A 26,172-nucleotide genomic window follows, 5' to 3' on the forward strand; every position below is an offset into this window, starting at 1 on the left:
TTGAAAACCCCAACATGTGGTATTCCATTGCAGTTCATAACTGGCCCCTGGCAAGCATAAATTCTGGAGGCTTACTTTAGTTGGCTTTTTTGCTTACTTACTCTCTTGCTTCTCATAACATCCTAAACCTCATGATAAAAGGAGCAGGGAAAAGGGGGCTCTTTCAGTCAAAGATGTGTGATTAAGGAAGAAGCATCCATCTCTAGGAAACCCATTGCTCACCTCAGGGAATACCAATGGAACACATTCCTTACCTTCCTCCTGCATTGGGACTTACTCTTGTTAGGGAAGTGAGAAAACTGACATACTAGAGACATGGCCATCTGGCAGACCACAGTGAGACCCAGCGTGCCAGGCAGTTTTATCTGATCCTCTAGCATGCCTGCCCATCACCCGCTCAAACAAATTGAGGATAATGTTTGTATATGCTTCAGCAGAAAGGTGTCTAGATCAAATCAAAATCAATGGGATTTATAGTATCGGGTATAAAACTGAGCTAACATGACTGTGTTGATCTAGCCAGAAATAAAACTGACCCCTGAGTAATTTACTCACTTCTAGTGCACAGCCCAGCTCATGGCACATAACCACAATATCAAAGTGGTAGCTAAAACAACAGAACTCAGCACACTACTTACACCTTGGGTACAAGGGCCTATAAATGGGTCATAATCAGGTTAGATGGCATGTCGCATGGGAGGAATCTCAATGCAAAGCAAAATTTTCCATTAAGTGGTCACCCATGGTTACAACAATAAAACAGGAATTTCTCACTATATTTGGGAGAGAAGCATCCAATTAATCTGAATATTGCTTTCTTTTAAAATTATTCTAAACCACTAATGCATGCAGGGCAAACTGCGACTGGGACAGAGTTCAATAAAAACGTGTAAAGCCAGAGAGGAACACAATCAGCTAAAAATCTGAGAATGGCTCAGATCTGTCCACACTAGCAGTAAAACTAGGCTTAAAGAAGCTCTGCATGTGAGCTATGTTTGTATGCACCTTTGGAATGGTTTTTAATCATAGCTTAATTCTGGTGCATACACAGCCCAAGGGTGTGTCTGCATGATGTTCTTGCATCAGTCTGAAGGGAGAATAGTGACAGTACAGACATCCAAGTCCACTGCAGTATTGCTAGTTCATGTGCTTTTAGTATTTTAAAGAAAGGTTTCATAAATTAACTGAATATAAATAAAATAGCCCTATCAGAATATGCAGCACAATTTAATTCTTAGTTTATTTATATTAGTTTAGGCAAAATATATTGAAAACCTATTATTAAAAAAGTTATTCTGTGATTTATTATGAAAGCACAAAACACTCCAGCAATTTCTGGAACATGCTCTCACCATCTTCCATTCCTAATCCTCATTACAAAGTTCTTATTCTGCCTCAGAAAGCAGATGGCAAGAGATAATGTCAGTAACAATTAGGAGGCTTCACTGCCCTTAAGGACTCTTCTGCTATATACTTGTAATATTTGTTTTCAGAGTTCATTAGAAACAGGATACTTTGGACTATTTTATTCTAGGTATACTCTTTGGAACATCCCCAAAACAATTACACGAGTTTTGTTTTGTTGGGTTTTTTTTCCTTTAAACAATGGAGAATGTTGTCTTTTTTATTAATTAAAAATAAAGACACTACAAGTGAAACGTCCAACATTACTTTGATTCTACACATTGCAAAACTAAAACCACTTGAGTTTCCTCATATTTGTAATCAACTTCCTCTAAACTACTTGCATGCTGCTGAACCTTTCATGTTTTTATGAGCCCAGTTCAACTCTCACTAACAAACTGGATCAGATCCAAAATGTCTTCTTAAACTGTGGCTTAGAGAAATCCTACCCATTTGGACAAGGACAAACACAAAGAGCCTTACAAGAGTGTGTATTATGTCACTTTATCTATGCAGAATTTTGTCTGCTTATGACCGATTTGAATGTCAGTTCTATTTTTGCTATTATTAATATCTTTAATCTTGCTTTACAAGCTGTTGCTTTTTATTAGCAATACTAGTCTACCTAAGTAAAACCCAAAAAGGAAAGAAAACTTCAGAATGAAAACAAAAATGCTGAGGGATAGATAGATCTAGTACAGTTAGTATGTTGGAGATTCACTTTGAAACTTTAATATTTAAGATGGAGAAAAGAAAATTACTTCCAGAAAGAAACAGGCCAGGCTAGCTTGGTTCTAGAGCCTTCTTTGAGTTACCTAAACCTGATCTTTCTGTAGAGATACCATCCAATACCCTCCCACAGAGCAGCTCCATTAATGGAAGATACATCTGCCCTCTGTTGCTTGTTAAAGCTCCTCTCTTGCTAATAGCTACTATGCCTCAGATCTCCTACAAACACTAGGAAATGATGACTCCCTAGCATATTTCAGTCAAACTGAACCAAGTTTGACAACTAAAACATTTTTTAACTAGTTAAACTAACCTGGAAAGTGTCAGGCAAGCACAAGCATGAGAAGCTCTAACTCTGGTATTTTTACTAACAGTCCTCTACTTCAAAGGGAACTTTCATGCTTCAAAAGCAGAACAATTATGTTGGTTTAAATTGCAGAGTATTCAGTATTTGTAGCTATTAGAAAATGAAATAAGGAAATTAAAACTGGTCTTTTATTGGATTTGGTTCTGTAGTTGACTATATACCTCACAAATTTTACTAATGCACTTCAACAGATCAGCAATTAAATACTTAAAAGGGTACCTTGCAGCTAGCATGTGCACCTTTTTAACTAACAAAGACTGAGACTAAAAATTACAACCCAAGAGATTTGGGTTTGCTTGAATTGCTTCAAAAAGAGCAAGTGGAAAAGGAATTCACAGTCCTTGATTATTTAAGGGTGGACCAACCATCTGACCAAAGGAACGGACTGCCCAGTACATTTATTACTCAGGTGAGCATGACTTTGATTGTCAAAAGCCTGCATTTGTTTTGCTAAATACATTCTTCTACTTGACTGATGGGCTATAGTTTGGCCCCTCCTTAAACCAAAAGGACTACACCTGAACTTCTGATTAAAGGGTAACAACTGGCAGATGTGAGGGAACATCTAGCAGGAGGTTGATGCTGAGCAAGGTGCAGCAACCTTTTCCATCAGTTTCCACCCACTGCTTTTGCAAAGCGCGTAATCATCAGGAGCCTGACACTACACTTCCTCAAGCAGAAGCAGAATACTCCCTGCAGAGCGCTGTGCTGCTATAGTTAAATACCAGAAGCACAGCTAACTAGAACTTGTCTAGGTCTGCAAGTCTACACTGCTGACTGTGGTTTCATGAGATACCAACTTTGACAGAGAAAATAGTCTAAGAAGTTTCCACTTTGAAATGTTCGTACTTGCACTGCATGGCAACTAACTATGCCATTATTTGTGTCAATGCCACCACCGGTAGAGCAATATTGTAAATCAGATCACTAAAATAATAACCTAGGTTAGAAACAAATCTTTTTTGTATCATTTCAGGGATCTAGTTTAAAGTACAGCCTCACAAACATTTGTTCCTGAACAAAGACATAGATGGGGAAATGTGGCGAGAGATAGGAATAAGAGATGGGGGAGTCACCTTAGCTACATCCCTGCAAGTTCCCTGTGTTTTGGAACTATGCCTTCAGATTTTCCTTTCTATAAAGTCAGAAGATCTGTTGTACAGGACTGAAGCATCATTTATTTGATGTGGTCAAGAAAAAGATACTGCTATTTGTTAGAGCAAGAAGAGGTGGGGTACTCTTTCTGTCATGAAACTCTCATATATTCCTCTAGAGCTTGTCTTAACCACTGAATGTAACATATTCTATTTCATGTTACATGTTTTGTACTGCCTAACAAACTAGGTATCTTCTTATTTGTATGAACATCCACAGTCCCTTTCTGTTCCTGTTGTTACTCTTAGTATTCCTGAGTCTAATTACACACTCTTTGAATAATACTACCTTAGCAAATTTTAATTTTTCATTTCATGAACAACCTTTACATCCTTATGTTATGAAATAGAGAATATAATTTCCTGATGTATCTTCTCAGTACTACTCATTACATTGTGTGTTTTTATTATGCTCTTTCTTATTCTCCTCTCTTCTAGGAAGAAGAAATTTTCCTCATACAAGAGTTTTTCCTGTCTCCACATCACCATCATAAGTTCTCTCTGTACCCCAGATGGTTTTAGAAACATTACTGTTCCTCATCTCAGGCTTTCAAAAAGTGGAGTCTTGCCAGGGAAAAGCACTGAAAGCAAAGCGTCAGCTGACTTTTTTGTATCCTTCCATGTAGGGCACAGATGGCCATGTTTTCTCAACCCCTCCTCTACTTCAGCTGAAGACCACAAATTCTCAGTTTATTTCTCCACAGCTCCACATATGCAAATGTTATCAAAATCTCACTTTCTTTTCCAGCATTTAGGATGGTCTACATTTTGACTATATTATAAATACTTTATTTAGAACAAACTACCCATCAAATTCAAATTTAGCAGCATATTTTCACAAATGATCTATAAATAGACTTTAGACAACACTGAAACAAATCCAGCAATGCCATATCCTACCAGATCTCTCACTACACCAGTACATTCTGTTGTATGGAAGTCCTAACCATCATTAGTCCACCTTACAAGAGGAACAATTTGCAATAATTCTTTGCAAGCAACTTCCAATCACAGACTGTAACTCTTACTAAATCGAGTAAGAAACTGCCATCACTTTCAACCTTTTTTTTCTCCCCTACCTATACTGAGCTTATGATGCAATTTTTCCATGTTAAACAAAATTCTTAATACATATTCAACAGTATCCCTCCGAACACCATTCACAGGGAGTGCCCAGGCACAGCATTCGGAGAACAAAGGGAAGACAGACAGATTTAGTGAACACCTGTTAAATCAGGCAATGGCTCCAGCACAATTGTTTCCCACTTCATTTCACACAGTAATAACTTTAATGTCCTCCATGGACTCGCTTTCAAACACCAGTTCTACAACATCAAACAACAAAAGAGCTGAAAGCAAATTTAATTGTCTAGATTGCTTCCAATCAACTTTTTTGGATAAAAGCAAATTTACCTACCTTAGTTTTCCCTTTTTAAAAAAAACCCAACAACTGTACATGCTCCAACTGTGTTATCATTTGGCTTTTTATAATCTTTCCCAATTGCCTATCATTCTCTTCCATGTTTTAATATTTATCTTGGATCTGATAAATTTTTTTACCCTATTAGAAAATCTGCATCTCTCACAACTCTCTTGAATGTCCATACTTTTAGTTTAGGCTTTCTTTCCTTTTGACTCTTCTACATCCATCCTGGCTTTTTCTACACCTAACCTCTTTTTTGTTTCATTTTGTTCTTATTTAAAATATTTGTACTTTTACTTTTTCTCCTGCTCACCTTGTTTAGTCTCAGACTTCACTAAGATAAATGCATTACAGATAACTCTGTAGTGTCATCATGATTAGCAAGTAATTTATTTTTAGAATGTCATAGGTTGGGTTTTTTTTTTTAAATATGAGAGAATTATGCTAGCTTTAATACATTGAATATTTTGAATTATGAAGATTACTGGCAAATTTTGATCGCAGCTTCATTTTTTTTCCCCACAACAGCAAAGACAGACAAACTGCCCAGGAAAACACATTCCATGATTCCATTAAGCTTTCTTTATTCAGGAAGACTGTCATCTATCACACTTTCAGAAATTATTTAAATGGAAGCATGTGTGGACTTCTTATTTCACTCTGCTTACAGTCTTGAAGTCCAGAGTTTAGTTGTAATTTCAATAAAGTAACTTCTATGCAGAGTTTAAAGATATGATAGGAATTGCAAACAAGATGCAATGAAGGTATTGCTATTGAAAGAATAGATTGTATAAACTCTGCAAACCCCATCTTCCAATATTAGCATATTTTGATGTTTTGATGTGTTATGAAACCAAAACTGAATGCTTTCATCATTCTTAAGACAAGTTCTATTCAAAAGCATGGCTCAAGTTCACTATTCATTACTTCCCTCATATTCTTGAATAGATTTGACCTACTTTGTATAGTAGTCTCCTTTACAAATTAAATAAATAAAAAATTTTACCTGAAAATTAGTAAAACCAATATTCCAACAGAATTGGATTTAAGTAAACATGATTTCTGGCCATATTTCTTAGATAGCACTTCAATAAAAATGTTAATTCTTATACACACAGTCAATTGTATACACAGAAAAATTAGTCTGCTATAGTTTATTCCCAGATTTTCAGAATCCATTCTAATAGGCCATATATCACATTCCTTTAGAAATATTTCTTCTCTACTTTTCAAAAATGTCTTATATTGAATGATCCTTTTATTTTCCCTGTAGAATACTCACAGATTAGGTTTTCACTTGCACTGATTTCACCCAAGTGTGGTTATGCTGTCATTACTAATTTATTCTAGACATATCTTCATATGAGATCTGAAGAAGGTGCTTAAAAATATGTAATGAAGGTCTGATTCCCCTCCCTTCCTATCAGATCTCTACATAATATAATTAAATCAAAGGACTGCTTACAATTATCCAGTATTTCTTGATTGTAGCCTGCACACAAATAGTTCTGTGTGAAAGACAATGAAGGTTCTAACTTTTAGAAGGTAACTCTTAACAGTGCAAAAAATCCTGCAGTGACAAACACAGATGATGAAGTTGTTACACATGTGGCTGAGTTGCTAGGAAATGAGTGTAAGTGGTACGGTAGCACAATTATACCAATACACCACTTAGCTAAGGTACAAAACAAACAGGTTTAAGCCAATGTTGGTATTCTACATGGACAGATGGAAAGGGAAAACCAGACAATCCCTAGAACTGCACACTGCAGTCATAGAAGCACTTTTTGATGAAAAAAGGAATCCTTCTGCTTAAATTTACAGACTACGCAACATTTCTTCAACTGTTTAAGAGACCTTCTGTGCTCCTCTGCCTGTTACGCATCTACATGGTGCAGCCTCTGTGCTTCCCACGACTGCCCTCTTTTTCATAGCTGAGGACAAAAGTTATGTGTTAAACAGTATCAAACTCTTAAATACACAAAGTCCAATATGCCAGCAGGCTTGACCTTTCACACCTAACTTCACTGAAGAATAATATTCCTGACAACTTTCTGGATTAGACTGTTAAGTTTCTGAGACTTCTATGAATGGGAATGTTTATTTTGCCTGATACAAGGAACCTTACCTCCTGCACAAACCTTTTTCCATAGTGACACCTTGAAAGCAACGTAAAATGAATGCAGCATAGTGTTTTAAGATGCATTGTCAATAGTTATGTTTAAACTTATACCTATTTTAAATGCATTACACACACGTGGCATAGAAATAAATACAAGTATTTGCCAGGAAAAGCAAAGTTACAGATTACTTTCCAACCTACTTTTTCTATTCTAAATGTATTAAACCGATTTTTTTAAAAAATTAAAATTCTTGTAGTGTTAACAGAGATCCTCCTTTCAGGGGATATTGTATATATATTATAATTTCCAAGGAAAAGCCACAAGAAATCACCAAACATCAGAAATACAAGTGGAAGTAACACTTCAATCGCATATATATTTCATGAAGTAGAGAGTTTGAAAGAACTGGTATCAAAACTCTTCTTTTTCACCATGATCCATCAACTCTCTTCTAGATGAAGAGATATCTAACATGCCAACAGAACCATCTAGAAGAGCCTGAGTTGAGTGAAAAGTTCACAGAGCTATGATTTGCCTTCCCCTCTATTCTACACTCAAATTCTGTAAACGTTTCGGATCAGTTCGGATTGCCAGAAACATCTTCATCATGCAGTGTACACAGACCAATCTGCATTCTAGCTTTTTAGGACTACATCCAATCCTGCTTAAACTAGAATTTCAAACTAGGTGCTGCACAGATAACAACTCTGATGTTGCTAGTTAACCTCGTTTTCATTTTAGCCTTTTTCCTGCTCTCCAATGTTTTTAGCATATTTACAAGTAAGCTCTTACCAGCGATAGATGACTAATAATCTAGCAATCTGTTACTAGTAATCTGCACTTGTGAGCCTTAATTCATACAGTTTGTATCCACATGATTTTCTACAGCACTTGATCTAACACCTTTGTAAACAAACAGCTCTGGAACCAGGAAAAATACCACAGAGAAATTTTTCCAAGATAATACAAAAAATCCAGTGCATTCCAAGTTACAGGCACTGTTCTAACTGCTGCTTCAATATCTTTATTTGACTAATGGCAATAGTTTTAATAGATTGAAAGTAAAATAATGTTCTTGAAATCAACTTTTGTTTTTTTCATCCATTCATTCTCCATGGATAGGAGAGAGTGAAGACTCACAAAAACTGGAGTTCTGAGTATTGTTGGTGTGTCAGCTGGCAGGAAATGTTGCTTTTTCAGTGTTTTCTGGTGTAAAGTGCAGTAGCCTGTGCTAAAAAGTAGTGCACCGTATCGACCAATAATGATCCTCTAATTCTCACTGTAGATATTTCTTACCAACCAGTGGTTCTTAATACTGATTCATTTTTCTCCACTAAAATTTCTATTAGGGTGAATGGCTGACCTACCCTTCCTCTCCGTTTTACTTACCGTGCCAGGATAAATTTTGTGTATAGTACCTTTGTGTATTTAAGTATTGCATTTGTTTTAGAAAGCATCCTAGCTTCCAATCACTACATTTTTAATTATTTGAAAACTGGATTTCAAAACTTTCAATCCAGCACAGTAATCTCATCACTTTTCTAATCTGTCTTGCATTTTCCCCAGCATTGAATCAAATGGATAAACCACTAATCATGAAAGGACTAACTCTGCAATAAAGCACTAAAATACTTAAATTGAGATACATTGTGGAAAGCTGTCTTGACAGACCTCAACAACTTTATTATCGTTGAAGCAATCTAATTCTCAAAAAGATGAGGCTCATCAAAGCTATGCAAAGTTTAGTTATTATCAGTTGATTAATAGTTTTAAGCTAATTCTTACCTATTCAGACATCCAGCCTTCAATGACAGACCACTTTACTATTCAGAACAAACAGAACTGCCTTACTGGGATTTTTAGCTATTCCTAACTATCAGTGGCAAGTATGGGATTTTTCCTTAGGTTGCACCTGGTCTTTGTGAATGTCTACTTTGTCATTTATGATAAGCAGGGCGTTAGAAATTTCTCTCAGTTTTAATGGGGCATTTATCACCAACTCCAGCAAGTGAATTTAACTTTCTAAAACAGAAAACTATCCTAAAGGAGGGCAGCTAACAGAACTAAGACTGTGAAGCCAACAAAAGACCTAAAAAAACCCTAAATTTAAAAGGATATGTCTATTCCAGTGTCTGACAACTACTGCTATAGTTTTGGTTTAAGATTTCTGTATCCAAACAACATCTGAACATCTATCTCTTTATACTCTTCCCTTCCCAGTTTACTTCCCTTTTCTTTTTCCTACAGGTCTCTCAGAAGCATGGGAGAACAAAAAAATTGTTGGGTATTTTCTTTTTATTAGATATCAGATCAAGTTAGTATTCTCCCTTTTGTCATATACTAATGCCCTAAAGATATCATAACTTTGAAATAATAAAGTAAGGATGCAATAGTATGTTGCATTTGGGATTTTTCTGTTTTGTTGGGGGAAGAAATTATAATTTTATCTCATTGAAAAGTTTGTGGGTTTTTTACTTTTATTAAGCGAGTACTATAATTCTTGTTACACACATGCATATACATAAAAAGATGGAATTATACAATAATACAATTATTGTCAGCTGCATCTGTGTAAACTGAAAAATATTTTCAGGTATCTTAGCAGTTATTCTATGGCACTAAATATAAAACAGAGCTTTAGAGGTATATAATAAGGTTTCAGAATGATAAAAACCCAATCAATTTTCCATCAAACTGTAGACTGTCTCAGAGAAAAATATTCTACCCCCTCCCATTGATTTGTTCTATTATAAAATATTGTGCTATCACAAACTAATACAAAGTACCAACTACATGCAGAAGCAATACATGCATTTTACACTTCTTTGTATTGTTTAAAATGACATCCTGATGCTATCATTTAGCTCATCATGACATTCCATCAATCAAACCCCAGTTTTAATTATACACCATTCTGCTTTTTCTCTCAAGAGCAAACACAGAGGACATGCAACAATTTATTTCAATTAAAATACATAATTTATAGAATTAAAAATAGGTTGGGAATCACTTTTAAATCAGCTATCAGCCTGTCAATTAATGTTCTGAACCCCAGCTATTGACCCAGCACTGTACAAGCTGTTATTATGCACTGTCCTACATATCATCTGTTCCCCGTGCTGGTCTGTTCCAGAAAGACAGACAGCTGCAACAGTATATCCCTGCTCAACCTGAGGACCATCTGACTTTAATTGTAGCACACAGCTTGATGTGGGTCTGGTTATGAGAAGCCAAAGTATCACACTGTAATAATCTGGAAAAGCAGAAACCTGCCAACACAAGGCTGCAAACAGGGGCTTGGGCTGTCTGGCTGGTTGACGGGCTGCAGGAAATATGATTAATGAGCAAGGTATAATGGTATCAGGAACCCGATTAGCACCACAAAAAGGTCACAGATCAAAGTAGTATGCATTTCATGAGCTCAAATCATTGTATAAGATCTGTGGACTTCAAGAGGTAAACTAAAATGCAAAGGGAAAAAGTATCTGTGTGTGATGGCTTACAAAATGAGCACTTAAAATACTATAATCAAATCACTATTTTGTCTGAACCAGGAAGCAGTAAGGAAATATTAACCAAATGAATCAGCCCATGCCACATTATAGCAAGGTTTTTTTGATAGTATTTGTGAGGAACTGAGCTTTAAGCATTCTTACTGAACACACCTATTCTACTTAAAAATAAAGCAATGCTGATTTGGTGCTGATGGTATCTAATCCACTAAGTATTACCAAGAAAAAGCAATTTAATATTTGCATGTAATTTTCTCAGTTTTATTGCACTGCAAAACGAGCAGATTACAGAGGGCATCATCTGTACCAGCACTAACAGGGCCACCACCACCACGATAATGTTAACTATGTCACACAGAACAGTTAACACAATTCATTGGCAGAGAGGTTTAAATTTAATGCTACCAGACTAACCAAAACTTGATATCTGAATTACAGCAACAGTATCAGTGACTACAGTGTCACCAAAAGGGATGATGTCTGACATACTTTAATATACCATCACTCGGTAAATTATTTCACTTTCGTAACACTTAAGCCTTAAAAAAAAATTCTGCTCTGTCCAATTACGTGATACTTGGAAAATGTATGTTCTTGTAAAAGTTCTCTGTGTTGCAAAACTCCAGTTTATAGCACCTTTTGCACATTCTTTCAATACACCACTTGACAAGTGGTACTGCAAGGCTTACCTTCACAGCAGAAGTTATCAAGCCAAGCAGATTACTAGCAAAGTGTTTTTTATTAAAATATTTTCAGAAGTCACAATCACTAATGAATAATTACTTGGGGGGGGAAAAAGTATGTGAGAAGGAAACATTAATTATATTTTGATAATAAATATGATATTTCAGTTTTGTAAGCAATGCTGAGTCAATTTAAGGAAATGACAAAGTAATTTTCATATTCATCATTCAAATATACAGAAGTTAACACACTGATGTTTTCCAATTACTTTTTCTTGACAGGAAAGTTTTGGATACATACCAAGCACTTCCCTCTTTCTAGAGTGTTCTGAACTGGCTTTTTTTCAGGATTTAACTAAATAAAGACACGCCTATTGTAGATTGTACATAAAAAGAAAAAATACATTTGGAATATGGAATGAGATCATTACTCTGTAAGAGAAGACTTTAAAGAGATTTTACATTTTGTGCCCAAGAGTTTAACAGTAATAATCAAAAAGCAGTGGCTTCCTGCTGATGAAGCACTTCATCTTGAGAATACAGCACAAGTGAGAGATATGAGAGAGCTGCAAGAAAGGCAGACACTAGTAGCAAATGCTTTGCAGAATGATGGAAGGATGAGGGAAGGGTAGGACAGAGCATTCAGAGATGTGAGGGTGAGAAAAACCTGTCACCAAGGCTAGAAATTAAGAAAATAAAATTAAGAGATAAAATTTTAGAAGAAGAGGAAGCAGGAGATTGAGAATAACTTCACAGTGGGGAAAGCCAGATCTGTAATTGGTAGAATGAGAACCATACTTTATGCAAAAGCTAGAACACCACATTCTGAGAGATCAAGGCCACAGGATGCCTTTGACAAGTCTGCTTAAGAACACAGCTTTTCATTTCTCAGGTTATCCTCACTCATCAACACATGCCAAGCTCAAAAAGGTGTCAGGCTACCTCCCTAACCTATTACCTATCAGCACAACTGTAAGATCAAAAGTTGTGTTTGAATACGGTTTGCCAGGTAGGCCTGCTAAATGTTAGTGTATTCCATACCTCTTCTAAATAAAATTTGCACATACTTCTATATGAAGCAAAGAACTAAATTCACCTAAAGTAATTTATGATTATTATGGTGCACCCTACAACTGCCTGCAGAAATCTAGGCCAGATAACATTTCTGAAGACCATGGTATCATGCCACCAGTAAAAGTGCAGTGTAAAGCATTCTGAAAATTTATGTATCACAGATTTCTTCTGATGTGACTGTTCTGCAATGTTATGAATGTGAGGTCTGATGTTATGCCAACACCAGAACTATTTTATTTCCCATTTTCTAACTTAGGAATATCAGGACGTTATCAAGTCCAAGCCTGGTATCTGAAAAGTTTTTGAGAGTTTCTATTCAGTATTTCCCAGTTAGCTGACTACATCATTTATTAAAAAAAACTTCTCTATTTATTTATTTTAGAATGCCACTGATGCAGAATCCTTTCATTTTGAGAAGAGCCTAATGTGATAGCTTTGAGAACACGCTGAAACACCAAAAATGATATTGTAACAGCTATTTGTAATTCCACTGCCCAGACGGCACAGTGAAGACAGGGAGTGCTAACAACAAAATTTGCCAAAACAGGGAAAAGAATAGTAAAACAGATTTGAGCAATGAAGCAGGCAAAAGAGAACGCAGTTTTTATTTTCTTGTAAAAAAACGCTCTGAAAAATATCAATTTACTGGAAGAAATGGAAGAGGTGGCAGAAGATTTAAAATGCAACCTTCTTTCCTGAGATGTTCACTGATCTTTGGAGTTAAATGGATGCTAAAATTAAAACACCCTAAAATTACATGTAAGTAATCAGTGACAAATATTTCTATGATTAAACAAGCTTTTTCAAGTCTTCTATAAAGTGATGATTTTATTACCTCTTTAGAACCAGAAGAGCTGACATACAAATGCGATAAGATCTCCTGTGTATTTAGACCACACTCAAAATTTTTTGATCAATTCTAAAGAATGAGGACTACTATACGCCTTTTTTCCTCCTAAACTTGTAAATCCAACATTTCTTCAGATTATTTCAGCCATAGTCCCACATAAATTATAAATAGCTATATATCACAGGCAAAGATCCAAACTATTTTATAAGAATCTTGCAAGACAAATGTTACTTGACAGACAAGAGAAGATGGCCATCTTACCAGTCTGTTTATGCGAACAAATTCTTCTGGGGTTTTGGCCCATGGTGGAAGTTCAACATCAGACACAAACGTCCCATCATCCATCACTCCCAGATTGTAATTGTTGCTGTTGACAAATATCTCTGGGAGGTAATAGAATTCAGGAATCAATTCCTGCAGATAAATGAAAAACAATGCCATGCTATAAATTCTGTCAGAGGATGCACTTTGTCATGCTAAAAAATAATTATTAGAATGGCATTAGGCAAAGAGATTATACGAAATCCTCCCACAGACATCCCCCTCCCCTCTAGAAGGGGGAAATCCCCTATTTCATACCTTCTAAAATTTAAACCTTTAGATATGATAAATCCTTATCATGATTTTAACACGACAAAGAACTAAGACACAACAGGCTATAAAACATAAAAGTCAGAACATTGGTTGTGATTGCATGTTATGCACTGAGAAACTTACAAAACTGAAGTAATGAACATCACATGCTACAAATAATGTTTAGTGGAAAGCAACAGACAACCAAGGATGTTAAGTTGGGGAAAACCACTTTTTTCACATTTTAATACAATCCACATTTTAAATGCTTATGCACAAATGGCAGTGTATAATTGGGTAAAAATAGCGCCATATATATTAATTACAAAGGTGTAAAAACCCACTTATTTTCTTATTCTCTCTAACATAAAAGGTCTAAGAACTTAATGTTTAGGCTATTATCTAAGATAGTTCAATGCCCAGAAATCATTTCTTTGTAAATTCTAAGATACCTGGATTATACCACATGTTCAGACAAAAAAGCATACAGTCAAAACTGAATCAAGTCCATATTTTTGTTTCATGAAAAGGTTGTTAATTATATAATCTATAATTACAGGGAAGAAACATGCATGATTACACACACACGAGAAAAAAAAAGGAAGGAATTTCACATGGTTACAAGGTCTGCATATGTGCTAAATTCCTTGTCAGCATCATCACCGCTTTAAACAAGTGCGCTCTATAGGCCTGTGCTGAACAGGACTGGAATGCGGCATTTAACACCTCGATGGCTGGCCCATCCTGGCACTTCTGCAGGCAGAGCCTGCTACGCTAAACACAGTTGAGGAAAAAACGCAAGCACATACAGCAAAGGAATTGTAATCTCCATGTCTTATGAGAAAAACAAAGTAACACTAATGGCTAAACAAAGAATTTTTTTTCAAGCAGAAAAAGGTACATTCTGGTGCAGAATTGAACACAACATCCAGGGAAGCAAAATTAAGCTCAAAATCATAAGGATTTTCTCCTGGATAAGTGGAGTGTTCCACTGTCTTGCAAACAGACATGCAATTTCACAAGTTGTCATTTATTTTGTAAAATATGCACCACGATATATAACACATCTAAGTTAATGTGATTAGAACCTTATTTACACTTTTATAAATGTCGGCAAAGTCCTGGCACAACACTTAATAGAAAAAGCCTATTTAGACATAAAACATACATTTCTGCCCTTAATATATAATAAATAAAGGTGCTTTTTTTTTGTACAGGTGCTAAAAAAGGTGCTTTTTTTTTCTTTGTGGAACTTGATGTTGCGACTTAAATACACCCAATAAACCTGGCAATTTGATGGATTTAGAAAAATTGAGCCACAAAATTAGAGAATTTACTTTCTTTGTAAAGAAAGGATCAATACATGTAATTGCTTCAGGAAGTGTATTTCATAGCAAATGACTGGTGTAAAATTGGTCTTCCATACAGCAAATGCAAACTGCATGCCACTTAAGAAGTAGACAAAAAATCAGACTGCCCTAGCGGCTTTGTCTATAGTGGGTGTCGTATGTAGCTACGTCAGAAGCTCAGTAGATCAGATCCAAAACCCAGTCTTGACATGGGTCAATGGATCAGTGGTCTCCCAGATAGCCCCTCAGGGCCAGCTATGGCATGAGCAGCTTTCCAAATGGCTGAGTGCAATAGGGAGGTCATCAGATGGCGGACAAGGTCAATCCGAAGTAGCCAGGGCAAAGACAGGAAAGATCAAGCAGGAATTAAGCTATTATCACCTCCATCCTTGTGTGAAACACTGCCTGGCTTTGTACATCTTTTTGTTTATAGTCACCTTAATTAACTAGGCAGGGTAAAAACAGGCTTCTGTACCAAATGCTTGACAAGTACTTGATAAAAAGAAATTTGAACCTATTTAATTGTATAACTGAAAGAACAAGCATGTAGTAAGGATAAATGTTTGTAAAAAAAAAGAAAGTAGTCTAACACTGAAGTCTTTGTAGTTTTTATCACAGACAGAAACTAAAAAAGAAAAAGCAGAGACACTGGACTATTAATTCGATAGCAGCACGCACCACAAATATGAAACCATATCATGATTCTGAATGCTTCAAACATAAGCTCATTACATATGTTACTGATGGTTTTTTGGTTTTATTTTTATATATATCTGTACAGCTATTCATTAGTTTCTTCCAAGATCAGAAAACATTTGGCTTTCTAGAACACACACACATTGTTTTCATTACATTACACAGAAACAATATGCTGCCTGGAAACTTAAAAATTATCAGTAACTTCTGTTACACTATTAGAAACTTTTCATAAAGCGTGACTTCATTACTCCAGATAGGAGTTTTCAGAATGTTGTTCACTGCCACAATAACGATACATTTTTTCAGAAGGAGCTTTTTTATTATCTAATTTTCTATTGACTATGTGCTAGCATTTACACACACACACGGTGGGGGGGGTGCAAACAGGTACCACCAATTTTCAGTGGCTTTATACAGGTGAAAATGGCAACATCAGTTAAAGGCCAACATCTTTTCCTAAAACCAGAGAATAAACCTGATAACAAAATATTTAATTTTTGTCAAGTTTATTAATATTTTTAAAGTTATTTGGTAACTGCAGTCCTTTCTGTCTGTGGAGGCTTCTCCTTTTTTCTTAAAATATTCGCATAACATGCATAGATTGACACTAAGACAGCAGATGCTGACTCACATGTGTAACTCCATTAATAATGGAACTTTTTGGACACCCGAGAACATTAAAAAGGTTAATTAATGTACTTTTTGCTTCTTTTTTGGGGGCGTGAGGAAGGATGTACTTGTGGTTTCACACAAATACCCCATGAAGACACAGGACCAGCCACGTGGGGCCAGACTGAAGAATCATTTAGTATCTCGCCTGGAACAGTGACAAGGATTGGAAGACTAACACAGGAGAAATACAGTCTTTACACAGATATTCCATCAGATTCTTACAGTTAAATGGTTTTTAACTAATCTGTGCTTCTGATTTTTAAAATCATTAATCATGGGTTCCACACTATAATTTCGTGTACAAAGGTTTTTCCTTTGGCTATTCTAAAACTGCTTCCTAACAGTTCCAGCAGATCATTCCAGTACCCATATTAAGAAAAACAGTAAATACTAATTCTTTATTCACTCTTCTACATGCCCTTCTGGATGCTATAGACCTGTATCATCACATTTTTCTTCTTCAAGCTAAAGGATTCTAGTTAATTTAGATTCATTCCCTGTGGAGGTCTTCCCTTCTGACTAACCATTTTGGTTGCCTTCATACTTTTCCTAATTCTACTGAATCCGTTCTGAAATTTTACGCACTCAGCACATGTACAGAAATGGTAAAATTGTCCCATATTTCCTTTGTTTATATTATTTCACAGAAAAATGAAAACATCTGTATGATTTGCTGAAACTCTTGCTTTAGCACAATTGTGTTGAAAATTAGTTTCAGAAATTCCTTTGGAATTCATCAGTTCTATAAGCTAGAGACAGACAGACTTATGATAAACAGTACTTCACTCCTGCCATGTTTTTGATTTCACAGCATATATAAACATGAATCTAACATACAGTATTTATAGTAGTATATATTTAAAAAAAAAAGAAGTACAAAATTTGTCATATCAGGTCTCGTATTAAAATGCTTATAAAATTTTGCATATAATTAAAATACAGTTTTTCTCCATCTACCACATGGAAACAATGATTCCTAAGGAAACTTCACTAAAAATATTTTTCTAAAAACAAGTCGTATCCACGGAACGTCAGCTCAACACTGGTAATTTATATTCATGTTTGCTACCATGCATAAAAAAATCTATACAAGATATTTTGTTTCTTTAATGTAACAAAATGTTATTTTATTCTTTTGTTTAGAAAATAATGGACAGATGCATTTTGAAGCAGAGTTATATGATCTGCAAAGGTGTCTAGAAACAGTGACACAGATTCCCTAACCATATTAAAACATTTATAAGATACCAGATTTTCAAACTAAATTATCTGACAATTACATTAAGAAATATTAAGCCTATATATAACCTGTCAAACAGAATAACAAAAATGCATATTAGAAGTCTAGGTTTTTATTCATATTCCCACACATTATTTCCTCTGTTAGGGGGCTTAAATGGCATTCAAAAATATATACTAAGATACTCCATTAAATCAAATTTCATTCTTTCATCACACTTCAATGTAATCATTTTCATGACTGTGGGAAAGTATAATTTCTAAGTACCTATGAGTTTCCCTCCATCTCCTATGTGTGTGTTATTTCTCACAGAACTAAGAAATTGCCTCAACACATTGCCTGAAATTCTCCCAACTTGTAAGAAAAATACTTCAGCAAGTTTCCATTAAAATTCTAAATTGAACTAATGAAGAAATTAATTTTGTCAATGTCTAATCATCCTGTTAAAGTTCCAAGAGATTATAGCTCAAATTTTTAAGAAAAATATTAAAATCTTTAGTAATTTAAAATTAAACAAAATTATAAAAAATCCAGATGTTTAGTAGATTAATGAAATATATTATAATCATAATTAGTAGTTGATTCATTATTGATCAGTAAGTACATTTTATTAAGTCAATAATATATTGCAAAAAAATGCATCTTTAAGGCATTTAAATCCTGTTAATTAACACATGGATTATATATACACAAAATTATTTTACTTTTTACTGAGGATATATGTAAAATTATGAAATGGTATTTATTGACTATATTTACACACTATGTAATATGTAGTTCATGTTAATTTGACAGCGAAAGAAAAAAAAGTTATATATACAACTACATTCCTTTCCTCCATTTTTTTAAATTAACTGGGGGTGAAAAGGACTATATTGAATCAGAAGAAACCTTGAAAGATCATCTTCTCCACCTTACCATTCACAGACAATTATAACCAGGTATTGGTGAAAGATGTTTCTCTGCCTTGTTCTTTTAAAATTTTCCATGATGGGGATCTTATGAATTTCTAGTGTTCCTCTGTTCACACCACTAGAAGGTCTGCCTAACATCTAGTCTGCTTTTGCTGCAGCTGGAGCCCATTTCTTGTCCTATTCAGAACAAATACAAGCAGCAGTTGCCCCTTTTTACACTTATCAATGTGTAGGAGCAGCCTTTATCTCAGGGACAACAAGACCCATTCCTACCAGCAGTTTCTGACCACTATTCTCCTCCTGCACTAAAGACGGACAGCACACATGCCAGTCCCAAGGCTGGCACATCTGCACACTGGAACAGGAAGTATACAGCAGAATTCATCTCAATATAAGAAAGAAATTCTTTACAGTTAGAATTATTATTGAACAGCCTCCTAGGGATGTGGTAGAGTCTCCATCACCAGAGGTTTTCAAGATGGGATTGGACAAGGTGCTAGATAATTTCATCTAGGCTCCCTTTCCCACAAAAAGTCGGACCAGACAATCTTTCAAGGTCCCTTCAGCCTGGGCTGTTCTATGATTCCATGAAATGAAGTGCACTGTGTCTGCCAACCAAAATCCCCAGCAGGGTAAAAGCATTACAACTGCCACTGCCAAAGCACTTTACGTTTTCTGTCCTTGTTTCTCTTTTCTCCAAAGTAAACAACCTAAACCCTCCAATTTTATATCACTGGTCTCATTTTCCAGACTTCCGGTCATTTTCCTTTGGACTTTAGCAAATTTGTCCATAACTTGAAGTTTATTATTTCAACAGCTACACAAAAATTTTGGAGCAGATATTAAACATATTTGTTTCATTTTCGATGCAATTATGCCTGGCTATAAAAGAAGTAGGCCACAGATAATGGATGGAACTTTCTGATCCATACACCCAGATGTCTGTATTTTTAACTACTGCATTTCCCACAGATTACCATACACAGATCTCACTGAATTTAGAATTTTTCTTTTTTTTTTTTTACTCAGAGAAGTATTTGCCTGTTAATGATCTTGACACAGTTTTACAGAAAAAAAAAATTTTCATGAAAACCAAACATCTTCATCCTAAACACGTTAAAAGTTTTGCTATACTGGAAGTACAGTTTATAGTTAAAAATTTTAATTACTATGTACCTCCTTCTGAATTTTGCTAGTCGTTGCTCTTGGACATCTTTGACCTTGCTACTAATATGACATGAAATTTCCCCTATTCAAAGGTGATGTTGCCAGTTTGGCAGCAACTTTATTCCTTGTCACTTTTGAAACTCCTGTCTATTAAGTGAAGTATAAAACAAAGCAAAGCACATGTAGAAAAGCTTATCAGGTTACAGGGTGTCTTAGGTGTGCTTATGTTAGGCAGCCTGTTTCAATAAGCATGAGTTGCCATTTTGCAGATCTTCAACTCTTTTTTAAATATGTATTTTAAAGAAAGCCACAAAATTTGTCATCCTCCAGTTTCTGAATGTTCTAGCAGCTTGGATCTCCAGTTTCTTGCCTCTAGTACTAAGGTTTAGACATATAGCTTAACATGCCTTTCAATCAGTCATATTCAATCCTGCAGCTTGCATATGATCATTGGCCTATCTACAGCATCCTCCATTTCCTCCAAAACCATATTAAGTTTCTTGGTCAATTTTCGTCAAATTTTACAGCAGGTCATAAAGATAACTAAGCTCCTACAAGTTTAAAAAACAACAGAAGGTCTTAATTTGAGGCTTACAGCTTTTTTGACAAAAGAATCAATCAATTGCAAGAAGCAAACCCATAGGCAACAAAGCATCATCTGTTCCAATACTTGCAGAGAAGGATTTTTTTTTCTTTATAGAAAGTCACAACTATTAATAACCTTCTCCAGACATACAAAACCTGATGTATTATTAGGTTAACAGAATTTTCCCAGTGCCCACCTTAATATTTATTGCCCATAATGTTCTATGATGGAGTCCAGATTCTCAAGTCTTCTTGAAGACTTGAAGAATCTCATGCTTGAAAGAAAAAATCCACACTGAATAAAAAAATCCACGTTGAATACATGTGACCCAATAACAACTTAGTAAACTACACAACAGTCACAGAAAATAAGCAATATCTATGACTGCAGGTAACACTACCAGTATTTTAATTTTGTGATATATTCTATTCATATTTGGTTACAGATCTAACTTGTCTACCATAACAAAGATTTTTTGTACAGAGTTTGTGCTTGTTTGGATAAAATACATCAGGACTCACAGATAGGAGCAGGTTTAACACTTCAATAAAAAAAAGACCCAGTAATCCCTGTGTATACTCAAGTTTCCCTGGATGTGCTTCTTTCAGTAAAAGTATGTGAAAAAGACACGCGATTACAGGACATATTATGAATGGATTTCTGTATAATTTCTTTATCAGAAGTCAATGATTTTTTTTTTTTAATAAGTGCTTTGCATAGGCCTTTAAGAACTCACAGCTGAAAACTTTAGCCTGGATGGCTTTTCGTTGTGTAACCTTTGTTATGTCACTCAAAGTATGTACTGGAAAGGAAGAAAAGTTAAGAAATAGTGAAGGACTGAGGTACCTAAGCGCATTAATGTAATTATCTGAGCATCTCTCCAATGAGCTGTGATTCTGTGAGATCAATGTATTAAATGATTTAATTTTACTTTTACTTTACTGCAATTATACCTTTAATTTTAAATATTTCAATAATGTTATTCAGATGCACTAGCTATATTTTAATGCCACTGTCTAATTAAGAAGTCATGGCACCAAAACTCAACAAATCTTGTTAAATATTGCATATTTGTAGCCAATGTTTTCTTTATTCCTTTTAAGAACAATTTACAAAACCTAAAGAACAGTATATAACAGCACTATGATATCTTCAAAATAGATTCTGAGAGTGTCCTATGGCCGGTAGAATCCTTGGTTTAGCACAGGTTATGTCTAGTTCAAAGTTGGCCCTGTCAGTTTCCATAGGCTGACTATCAAAAACATTTTTGTCCAGGATCAACTTTAGTCATTAGCATAGAAATGACTTAGAGGCAAAGAACTAGAAAATGGATGAAAATCGAGAAGACACAGGGCTACTTTCAGAGTTCTTTGTTTATTACAGTCTACAGTTTGAGACAACATTTTAGATCCATGATTATCGCTTAAGTTATAATTTAGTTCTTAATCTTGGTATCCTATTCATAATGAAATCATGACGTCTTTTTAGCATTCTCCTGCTTCCCAAGCTGTCCTCTCCAATGGCACTCCTGAAGAATCTTGGGCAAACCCACTGTCTCCCAATCTCACTAGTGTTTTATACAACAGATACCCACTTCATAACATATTTTATACACTTCCTAGAAGCCCAAGACAATCTACACATTATAGCAGACAATGTTTAATACTGTTACAGATCAAAGAGACTTTAAACATGAAGCTTCATTTAAAGAAAAAATGTCCAAAACAATGTGATGATAATGAGTTTTACAATATAGTTAACTTGACAAAATTTCTGTACCTAGAAATTGAGCTCTTCTATACTATGAGAACTTTAGGACAAGATAAGGTATCATAACTTGCCAAACACACCTGTAGGAGATATGAATTCAGATATTCAGTACTATCACACCAGCTTTACAATAGCTGTCAATGATGTGTGTCACATCACAAGATTGACTTTCACCAATTAGTACCCATGATGGAACTATCTGGAACAGCACAATTGGACCTTACTAATGTTTTCTGTAAGTTTATAGTCTTCTAGCATCTTCTTTTGAACAAAACTAATCAAATGCACCAAAAAAACCCCAAGCCATAAGCACATGGAAAAGGAACACACACAAGGCAGTAGGAAGCATGAAGAACAGTATATAATTATTCTAGTGACCATAAATTGGTTTAAAAATGGTAAAAAATCAATCACATTAATCCAATCTAATTTTCTTTTCAAAACGTAACTGCAATAGTGGATGGTGAAATAAAAAGAGGTAAGATGTTGCTTGACTTTTGAGAAAGACCTCTCAGACTGTCTCAGTCTCCCATGACATTCTTATAAGCAAAGCAGAGAAATGGAGATGAGATTAAGTTACAATAATGTGGGAGGACCGAAGGTGGAAATCCATATTCCAAGAGCAGTTATCAATAGGTCACTGTCAAACTGGGAGGACATGCTAATGGGGTCTGCCCTGCTCCTAATACCAGTCAATAATCTCATTAATGACATGGCATAGAAGGTGCAGTAATAAAATTCCGGATAATACTAAGAAGGCAACATAGCATGGAGGACAGCATGAGAATTTCAAATGATCTTGAAAAACTGTATATATGATATTAAAAAAAAAATCAGCAAAGTACTACACTTGGAAAAGAGAAAATACATGCAAAGAGCAACATGGGTAACAACTATACTGTTGTAAATATAATGATAGATAAATTTATCGCAACAGCTTAGCTACCAAACCACAAATAACAACTGCTTCTGAACAAGGATGCGCAAATCTACTCATTCATCAAAGAAAAACAGCAACACAAAAGAACAGACAGACTTAACTTCTGTATTGTATTCTGGAACTTAGTCCAAGCGCCAAACTGAACTATTTTTCTGTTAAACACTGCCAGGCTATCCATGATTGCTTTTTATACAGTATTAACAAAACTACCAGCATTGTTTGCACAATAATGTAAATTAAGAAGTACCTAAATGAGTTAATGGTCATGCCTGTCTAGCACTTTAAAAGTATTAAGTGGTACTCTCACAGAATTGAAACGCATTTCACATTCTTCAGTGCAGAAGATTTAACATAAACATTTAAAGACAACAGTGCTGAACTAATTAGCAAATAAGAATGCCAGAGTGGTAGTGAGATACTAGCAAACTTCCACAGGATTTTTAATTAGCATTGCTTAAATAAATGGATAGGGGAGAACTAGGAAATTAAATTTTATGCAACATATCACCTCTTGAAATCAAAATTTGAATAGTTCAACCAAAGTTTTTATTACAGTGCAGCATTAGTTTCCTGCTTTGATCATTGATCCAAGGTTTTCACAGGATATTGACAAAGATTGGCTGTGACCACACAGATGCTGCTGAAGTGATACCAGCCAACAAGAGTTGCTTCCAAACCTAGCTCATGTTAGACTTCCTTGTAATATATGATGCCTCCAACTAAGATTAACAATAATCTTAGGACAGCAAGCATCAATAACTACATTCATTCTCTTCACACAAGAAGCAAGGAGAAATAATTTCCTGTAATCAGCCCAATGGTTCTAAAAATTCACCATTTTTTCAGCTGGAATAGGAATAAACCCTTCTTTTTCCTTTGTGCCCCTACTCCCCATGCATGAAGATACCATCCACTTTGGCCTGACACTTCCAAAATCTTAGAAGTGCCTTCCCAAATCCTTTGTATTTCATCAGTTGTAGAAATATTAACGGGAATCCAGAGAGTTTAGTGTTTAAAAAACCCTAATATTATTTAATCAGCCACAATAGCCAACTACATTTATGTTCTCAGCCCATCAGAAATGCAAGGTAAAGCTTAAAACCCTTTCTCCTGTTGAGAAATAAATGTTTTTCACCCTGTGTTTGCCATGGATTGAATGGTATGGACAGTCAGATACTACAGCAAAGTCATTTCCATGTCTATCTGTACCTACATTTTCAAGAGAAAGTTAACTTTTCTCGTCAGAAACTGTGATTACTTTGACACAATCTTCTTGATAAACATGTGTTCCATCTGCTTGTCTCCTTGTTATCTTCCTGGTACTTAAACACAGTCTGATTATTTACCTAAGTATTTTTCTGTGAACTGTAGTTAAACTCACCTCATAATTTCTTGGCTCTCTTTTCCTTCCTTTTTAAAAATTAAATACTTCATTTGTCCACCACTGCTACCTTTCTCTTCCTTCATTTCTCGAAAAAAAAAAGCACTCTGAAATTTTGCCTGCCAGTCTTGTAGGTACAAGAGAATAAAGCTCATAATGACCAGTCAATTTTTAAAAATCCAATGTGTTTGTATTTTCTAAACTGTTCCTTCCCAATTTGATACAGACATTGTATCTCTTTGTAAGTGTTAATAACTAGTGGTAATAACTAGTGGAAACTAGTCACTGACTGCCATTCTTTTGGTGGGGACTCACAGATGCAAGACATTACTTTTTCAGCACTATCAGTTGACAATTTTCTCATTCTGTTAATCTTCAGATCAACCCTTTCGTTCATTGTCTGCTCCCTATGAATAGTTATAGAATGGTTTCATGTTACTTATGTCTCTTGCAAGTTGCATGACATTCTTGAGTTAGCCTCTGATTTCCTTCGTCTTATACTTTTCCATCCTTCCTTCCATTAAAAAACAATTCTGATGTTACTCCTTCTTCTGGGATTTGAGGTCAATAAAGCTTTCCTACCACTGCCAGCATCCTTGTCTCCTTTGTTCTCCTCCCCAGTTCAAAATATTCCTCAGATCCCAGACTCTATTTGTTTATCTCATTCCTTCCCTCTAAGCTTTAGGCTACCTACCTAAACCTCTGCCCTTGGAATTTCTATGTGCTCCTGCCTTAGCTTCTTGACCCACTTAATTCTAGGTCTCTTTCTATATAACAACTAATTACCAGATTAATTTGTCTTCTATTCCCACATAATTCTTATTCACTCACCAGTTCCCAGGCCCAGTACCCCTGTTAGGATAGGTAAAGTATCATGCTAAATTCTATGTTTAATCTTAGTATCCTCAGACACTGGCTTTCTGTAGCCATTTGTTTCTCTACCCAGTATACAGTCTTTGTGGAGACTGCTTCCAGATCTCCCTCTCAGCTCTTTATCCCCTATCTACTTACTCCACATCATAAGACTAGTTTTTGTCCCTTCTGCACCTAAATTAGCACAGCCTCCTCCTCCTGTTTGTCATAGTCAATCAAGGAAAAAGGCCACTGCAGAAACTGCCCAGAAATGAGGTTGGATGCCTAGAGCCAAAATTACATAAAATAATATGAATATTAACTGCAACATTCTTACCTGAGCAGGGCAGAAGCAGTTTCTACTGACTTTTCACAGAATCACAGAATGTTAGGGGCTGGAAGGGACCTCTGTGGGTCATCTAGTCCAACCCTCCTGCTGAAGCAGGGTCACCTACAGCAGGCTGCAGAGGACCACGTCCAGGCAGGTCTTGAATATCTCCAGAGAAGGAGACTCCACAACCTCCCTGGGCAGCCTGTTCCAGTGCTCCGTCACCCTCAGAGGGAAGAAGTTCTTCCTCATGTTCAGACGGAACTTCCTGTGCTTCAGTTTGTGCCCATTGTCCCTTGTCCTGTCACTGGGCACCACTGAAAAGAGCTTGGCCCCATCCTCCTGACACCCATCCTTAATAGATTTATAGGCATTTATAAGA

General features: G+C 35.6%; 1 protein-coding gene across 6 annotated transcripts in view; it reads right to left on the minus strand.

Annotated features, from left to right (window-relative positions):
- Positions 1–26,172, minus strand: part of LRBA (LPS responsive beige-like anchor protein) — a 423,407-nt gene that overhangs the window by 83,293 nt on the left and 313,942 nt on the right. For all 6 annotated transcript variants that reach the window (XM_075421117.1, XM_075421115.1, XM_075421113.1 and 3 more), the window contains one exon: positions 13,581–13,733. In XM_075421117.1, coding sequence (XP_075277232.1) covers positions 13,581–13,733 — 153 coding nt within the window. The remainder of the gene's footprint in view (positions 1–13,580; positions 13,734–26,172) is intronic.

The sequence above is a fragment of the Opisthocomus hoazin genome, chromosome 5, assembly GCF_030867145.1.
Source record: "Opisthocomus hoazin isolate bOpiHoa1 chromosome 5, bOpiHoa1.hap1, whole genome shotgun sequence".
In the NCBI taxonomy this organism is placed as follows: Eukaryota; Metazoa; Chordata; class Aves; order Opisthocomiformes; family Opisthocomidae; genus Opisthocomus; species Opisthocomus hoazin.